General features: G+C 52.1%; 1 protein-coding gene across 1 annotated transcript; it reads right to left on the reverse strand.

Moving 5' to 3' along the window:
- Nucleotides 1-4,114: 4,114 nt before the first annotated feature.
- ID2 (inhibitor of DNA binding 2) lies at nucleotides 4,115-6,556 on the reverse strand. The gene is made up of 3 exons (XM_019452678.1): nucleotides 6,087-6,556; nucleotides 5,683-5,746; nucleotides 4,115-4,871 (listed from the first exon to the last, which is right to left on the reverse strand). Exons 1-2 carry the CDS (start codon nucleotides 6,432-6,434, stop codon nucleotides 5,690-5,692), a joined length of 405 nt encoding a protein of 134 aa, XP_019308223.1. The 5' UTR covers nucleotides 6,435-6,556; the 3' UTR covers nucleotides 4,115-4,871; nucleotides 5,683-5,689.
- Nucleotides 6,557-6,791: the final 235 nt, after the last annotated feature.

The following is a 6,791-nucleotide window of genomic DNA, read 5'->3' on the forward strand; positions in this document are numbered from 1 at the left end:
TTTCAGATTGTTCATTGTTAGCATGTAGAAAAGCTCCAGTAGTTTTTAATCTGGGTTTTAACCTTCCACTGAGTTTTCAATTTCGGTTAACTGTACCTTGCGATTTTCTTATGTTTTTAATTCGTTCTTCTATTTCTTTTTCTCGAATCATTTTAGTTATCCTCACCTTTGAGCCTATATAGTTCTTTGGTTTCTAATCTTTCTCTTCGTTGTATCTACTGAATCTTTCTTTCACCGAAAATTGGTTTTCAGTAGCATCTAAAGTTTTTAATTGTAAACTTACTTTCAGCAAGCCATTAAACAGGAGGATTTTGGGTGGTTAGTCTTGAGGGCTTCTGTCTCTGGAGAACTTTTGCCCTTGCTCCTGCCAAACACCCCAGGGGCATCACCAGCCAGGAACCATTTTTATGTTAATTTATCAGCATTAGAATTTTGCAGACTGTCTGGGTCCCATGGATTTAAATCTCCACTCCCTGCGAGGGCAGACCCCTGGCTCCAAATTTTCAAGGGAGATGTTTCTTTCCCCTCCTGACCTCAGGCTGACAGGCTTCCCCAAGATCCTCCAGGATGAGTAATTTAGTCTACACACTGACGTGGCAGGCCTTCAAGAGTGGTTTCCCTGCCAATGTCCTGCTTCCCGTGGGAGTGAAACCTCGCCTCCGATTCCTGTTGGGTCAGTGCCCCCGTGCCGGGCTTGGTACCCCCACTCAGGAACTGCCACCGGACGTGGCCTGATTTTTAATAGCAAATGATTGGAAACAAGCCAAACGCGCCAGTGTTCAGCTCTCTGTCCACACGTCTCTGCAGACTTCCCCCGGTTCTTGCCGTCGGGGGGCAGTGAGGGGCGGTTCTCCTCCAAGTGGCTACTCCCATGGTCAGCACTAAACCAAATACCTGTTGGGCTTCTGGACAAATCTTGCCTCGGTCTCAGATCACCTTTATGAGGAAATAGACGTTTGGGACCTTAGCAGAACCATCACCCGGGAAAGACAGAGCCTGGAGACTCCCTTCCGGTAGCAGAGGGCATTAGGAATCAGAAGGGCGTGTGGTGAGTCAGGCTGACACGGATTTGGATTGCCCTGGAGCTGTGCACCCACAGCGTGGAAACCCCATAAATAATTATCCTTGAACAACAACAAAAAAGCTCCAGGAAACAGGTGTTTAGTGACTATAGGTTACTATTCCCTGGTAATGTCTACATGGTTGTCCTCAGAAGTCTTCCCCATTTGAGTAAAACACTGGACCGAGTCTGTCCACTGACTGCCGCATGCCCTTGGTCACTCCCTTGGTGTCTCTGAGGACAGCTTCTGTAGAATGGAGAGACCACATGTTTGCCTAACTTCGAAGATTTATCCGTGGCTTTGAGAACTAAAATGTAAACTGACCCACACATTTATCGTTTGAGGTTAGTGTGACCTCGATTCCAAAACCAGATAAGGACAGCACAAGAAAAGAAACCACAGGCTCCATTGTATTCTAGAACATTCCAAGTAAAATACTGGCTAACAGAATCCGACAGTGTGTGTAAGAAGTAATCATATATCATGTTCAAGTAGGATTTATTACAGAATAAATGCAAGGCCGATTCACATCAGAAAAATCAGTGTTAAGACTCTAAAGGAAAATAGTATCAATAAATAGAATACATATATTTTACCAAATTCATTCCCGAATTGTGAGTCAAAATCCCCCCCCAAACAAAACAAAAAACAGCTAACAATTAAAGGGTTCTTCCTAAAATTGATCAAGACTACATAACATCACAAAATCCTAGAGCCGGGTCACGCATCATGGAGAAAGTCTGACTTGTTTTCATTAAGATCTGGAATAAAACAAGGACGCTCCCTCTCACCTCCTAGTCCTTTAACGCAATATTGGAGGTCGTGGCTGAGGTTATTCAGAAAAAATAAAAACACATTGAAAGATTTAAGGAAAAGAAGCGAAAACACGCTGGCTTTCATTCGACTTCACAACTCACTTTTCTCCACAATCCAGTTGTAGTCTCTCTGCTCCCGGGGGGTCAAGTCTGATACTTTTATTAACATCCAAGACAGCACCTAGTGGCAGTGGATACTAATCTGCAAAAGGGGATCCTAAGTTGCGAAGTAGGTAAGAAGACGAAATAAGAAGAAAACACAGTGGAAACGACTGTACACATGCTAGAGAGGCTCTCTTTCCTGATAACCCGTTTTCAAAAGGCAGTTTCTCCGTGCGTTTCTCCCCCTGAAGCTCCAGCTATCGCCCCTCGGCCTCCCAGCGCCCCGAAAACCCCGCTCGCGAGCCGCCTTCCTGGCGCCGGCCAGCAGGTGGCGCCCGGCCTCCACCGGCCGGACCCGGACGAGTGGCCGGAGCTCCGCCGCCGAAAGCCTCCTCCGAAAGGTGCCGCTTTTCCTGGACGGTGCTGCTACTCTGGGTCGTCGTCCAAACGTTGCAAACGGTCCCCGGCTTCCAGGGACCGCGCAGGTGCTCGCGAGCCCCACCCCGGCCGCACGGCTTCCTCTGGAAAGCCGGCGAGCCCTTGCACGGGACCTGCCGTCCGGGTCTGGTCCTCTCGCCGGTCCGAGCGGACCACGAGAGGCTGGGGGCGACCGGGAGCCGGCGTCCGCGCCCCCACCCTGTCGTCCCCGGAGGACAGGATGGGGTGGGGGCGGGAGCGGGGGGGGGGCAGCGACCCGTCCTCGTGCTTCCCGCCCCTGCTCGTCGCGCGGGGCGCTGGGCGGGCCGGCGACAGGTGGCCGGACATCAGGTGGCAGGTCCGAAGGGCGGCCTGCGCCGGCACGCCCCGCCCCGCCCAGGTGTGGCGGGCAGAGCCGGCGTCCCCGTCCGTCCGTACGATTATCAACAACAACGACGGCCCCGGTCAGAGCACGTGCTCACCTGCGGCGCGGACGCCGGGCGGGGCGCGGGTGGCGTCGGAGGCTGCCCCGCCCGGGTCCCCGGCGCCGCCCCGCCCCCCCCCCCCCCCCCCCCCCCGGGAGGAAGCGGGGTCGGGCGCGACCGCCGCAGAGGACGCGGGAGCCGGGCGAGGGCGAAGTTGGGCCGAGAGCCCGAGGCCGCCCCTCCGCACCTGGCCCCGCGCTCTCCGTGACGGATTCCAGGTCAGGGCCGGAAACGCCACCGCCGCCAGCGCAGACAAGGTGGCGCCACCCAAACACCTGCTGGGCTGGGCCTGAGAAAGTGGCCCCAGGTGAGACACCCATCCCCACCCGCCCGTCCTCCCCACCTTCCTTCTCCGCTCCCCGTCCACCTCGGGCCGGCCTTCCAGAACCTCCCACCCCACCCTCACACACCTAAGGAAGTGTCTTCCTTCCAGTTTGGGAATTCTTGCATGCGTACGAATTTTAAGTATCTGTCTGCGTCAGCTACCTGTTTTAAAGCAGGAGCCAAAAGCTGCCAGGTGAGGGCTACATGGAAACAGCGCGCTGGTACTTTTTCTGTGACTTAGAAGGCCTTTCTCCCCTCCCTCCCTCTTTTCCTTCGCAGGGCAGTCCAGGGGTGCAGTCAAGGGTGAAGGGCGATTTAACGGCCACCTGTCTTGGAAAGTGGGCTCCGCCCAGGCCCTGTCTCCAGGAGCCTGGGCGAGCTCCAGGTGGAGAAGGTACAGGGGAAGCTTGGGGAGGCCGGGAGCGCCCGGGGCCACGCTGCGGCTTGAATTCCTGCAGGCAAACAGTCACCGGGAGCAAGCAGTTAGCACCCAGGGGTCTTTTCGCCCTTCCCCTAACTCTTTTAAGTCATGTCCTGAACTACAAGCAGTTTCAGATACTCCAAAAGTGTCTGAACACCTACTCAGCCAAGCAGTCCTTCCAGACTCATTTAGTGTGAATGCTCTAACTCCTAGGAGTCACTGCCACAGCAGCTCCTTGGTTTGAAACTCAGCCCCGAGGCACAGAACTACTAGTTCCTTGCAGGACTAAGACTTCTGTTTCCCCAGCCCGGTCAGCTGTCTTAAAGCACATTAGCGCTTTGCCCCCAAAGTGCTCGCACTGGACCACACATCTGATAAGAAGGAGTTTCTTCTGCATACAAGTCCCAAGGCTTAGGGGGTGGTGGCAGTGATGGTTAAATCGAGTGGAGACAGAGAGGGAGATCTTAAAAACCATTCAGAGTTCAGGTATTGACTTCAGACATGTTTATTATCATCTTATACAGTCTACATAAATTTGAACTTGTATTTATTTGGGTTCAGTTATAACATAGCATAATAAAAATCGAAGCACTGGTCCTCTGAAATAAAGCAGGCAATCACCATTCAATAAACACACGATTTATTTTGTATAAAAGGGTTAAGTTTACAACTAAACTTTTATAAAAAGTTTAGCATGAATAAGTACATCATTACACTTTGTATGCAGAAATATACATCTCTGCCACTATACAAGAAAACTCTAATTAAAGAGTTCACAAGGTTTCACTCAATATATATATATATTTATATATAAATATATACACAGCATTCAGTAGGCTTGCGTCAAAAAGGTAATTTCTGACCAAAAGACTTCATTTAAGTAACTGAATACTGGATCCTTCTGGTATTCACGCTCCACCTTTGAAAAAAGGCAAAGTCTGCTTAAATTGGGAAATTCCTTGTGATTTTAAACGTTTTCGCTCCCCATGGTGGGAATAGTATATAAAGAAAACCTTCCAACTGCAGAAAGGGCATTTAAAAGTCTTTTTCATAAATAACTAATATCACAGTCCAGGTCAGAGAACACCCTGGGCAAGATGATCATTCTTAGTTTTCCTTCCATTTTTTAAAAAGGTCCATTCAACTTGTTGTTCTCCTCGTGAAATGGTTGAAAAATAAGTTCAGCGCGTTAAAAGATCCTGTGGACTTGTTGTTGTTGTGCAAAGAAAAGAAAAGTCATGACCACCTGCAAAAGATTGGGGGAGAGGCGTGTTTTAGGAGAACGGAACCTAAGGGCAGAGGCGGGCAGACTGGCGCCACGAGGAAGCCGCAGTTTGAACATTTAACCACCAAACACTCAAAGATTGGGCAAACCCTGGCGTCCAGATGCAACACACACACTCGGCCTCCACGGCGAAAATTAAACAGTAAAACAGCAGAGACTCCGGGGACAAACTTCCCAACGCAGTCTCCTAGTTGGATCTCCAACAGCGGTGCTCGCGGGCGCCAGTCTGCTTCTTGTAACGATTATTTGATTGAAAACAGCCCTTTAGTTAGCAGATAGGGAAGTCGGAATCCCACATCACAGGGTCTGAGGCGCGCGCAGGCAGGCAGGCAGTGCTGGGCTGGCCGAGTCTCAGGAGGGCCGAAGTTTTAGGGAAGGAGGATCTCTACGGAATTTGTGGTGATAAGATTAATTACGTGCAGGGTAGTACCTCATAGTACCAGAGCACCAGCACGGGAGAGCCGGGCGTTCCGTGTGTGGCAGAGGCCAACACGCATTTTCCCCAGCCGCCTTCACACTTAAGTTACTGGTATTTTGTTTTGTGCTTTGCGTTTAAAAGGAAAATGTTCTGTGATCTGGAGTAATGAGAGCTAGGAGCCCCTTCATAGCTCGTAGGCACAGGCAGTGTGCTACGTGCAATACGACTGAAGTACACATTCATTTACAAAATCCCCAATTTTGCAGATACACAAATGAAAACACACACACTCTCTCTCTCTCTCTCTCTCTCCAAGAGGCGGTGTCCGGACGGGAGGCACAAGCTAACACTCACCGTTTATTCAGCCACAGAGCGCTTTGCTGTCATTTGACATTAACTCAGACGGGAATTCAGACGCCTGCGAGAGAAAGGGGATAAACGGCGATGTTAGACAATCTGAAGGAGAAAGGGCTTTTTTTTTTTTTTTAAAGTAATCCATAGAACAGCAAGTTTCATTAAACACGTTTTATGCTACAATCCGAATCAAAGACAGATGCATTAACGTGTCAGAACTTATCAGCAATTTCACGCACCGCTCGATCTATAGCAGATTTGCTTTTTTTTTTTTTTTTTTTTAGTTAATTAGCTCATCGGTAAGTCACGGACTGCGGCCGTCTCGACAATGGGTCTGCGAGCGGCAGCCCAGGCGATGACTGGGGTGCGCGGCAGCGGGCGGGGGCACCGGGAGCAGGTCTTACCTGCAAGGACAGGATGCTGATGTCCGTGTTGAGGGTGGTCAGCGGCGTCCTGGACGCCTGGCTCTGTCCAGGTCGCTGGTGGTGCAGGCTGACAATAGTGGGGTGCGAGTCCAGGGCGATCTGCAGGTCCAAGATGTAGTCGATGACGTGCTGCAGGATTTCCATCTTGCTCACCTTCTTGTTCTGCGGGATGCTGGGCACCAGCTCCTTGAGCTTGGAGTAGCAGTCGTTCATGTTGTACAGCAGGCTCATCGGGTCGTCCACCGGGGTTTTGCTCCGGGAGATGCCCAGGCTGTGGTCCGAAAGGCTGTTTTTCCTAACGGACCTCACCGGACTGAAGGCTTTCATGCTGACCGCGCGGGGAAGGAGAGACCGGGAGGGAGCGGGCTGCCCAGGAGCTCAGGCCGCCGCCGCCTGCGGAGCTTCCTGCGCTGGGCACCAGGCTCGGCTCAGAATGAAGCCGGGAGCCTGGCGGGGCGGCTTTTATCGGCACTCGCCGGGGGCACACGATCCGGGTTCCTTGCGTTCCCATTGGTGGAAGCCGGCGCGTCCATCAGGCCGCGCGGGCGCCCCCATTGGCGGGCGCGGGCGCGGGGCGAGCGCTCGGTCCTTCCGCGTTCGCAGCCAATCCCCGCGGTGTGGGCGGGGCGGGCGCGAGCCCAGCTGGGGTGGTAAATAGAGTACAGTAAGCGCGGGGCAGGAGGG

This window comes from Panthera pardus, unplaced genomic scaffold (assembly GCF_024362965.1).
Source record: "Panthera pardus isolate Hobbes unplaced genomic scaffold, ASM2436296v1 HiC_scaffold_26, whole genome shotgun sequence".
Taxonomy (NCBI): domain Eukaryota; kingdom Metazoa; phylum Chordata; class Mammalia; order Carnivora; family Felidae; genus Panthera; species Panthera pardus.

Coding starts and splice junctions, on each gene's coding strand:
- ID2 (XM_019452678.1), bottom strand. CDS start 6,434: ATGAAAGCCTTCAGTCCGGTGAGGTCCGTTAGGAAAAACAGCCTTTCG. Junction 5,747..6,086: donor TCAGCATCCTGTCCTTGCAG/GTAAGACCTGCT, acceptor TTTCTCTCGCAG/GCGTCTGAATTCCCGTCTGA.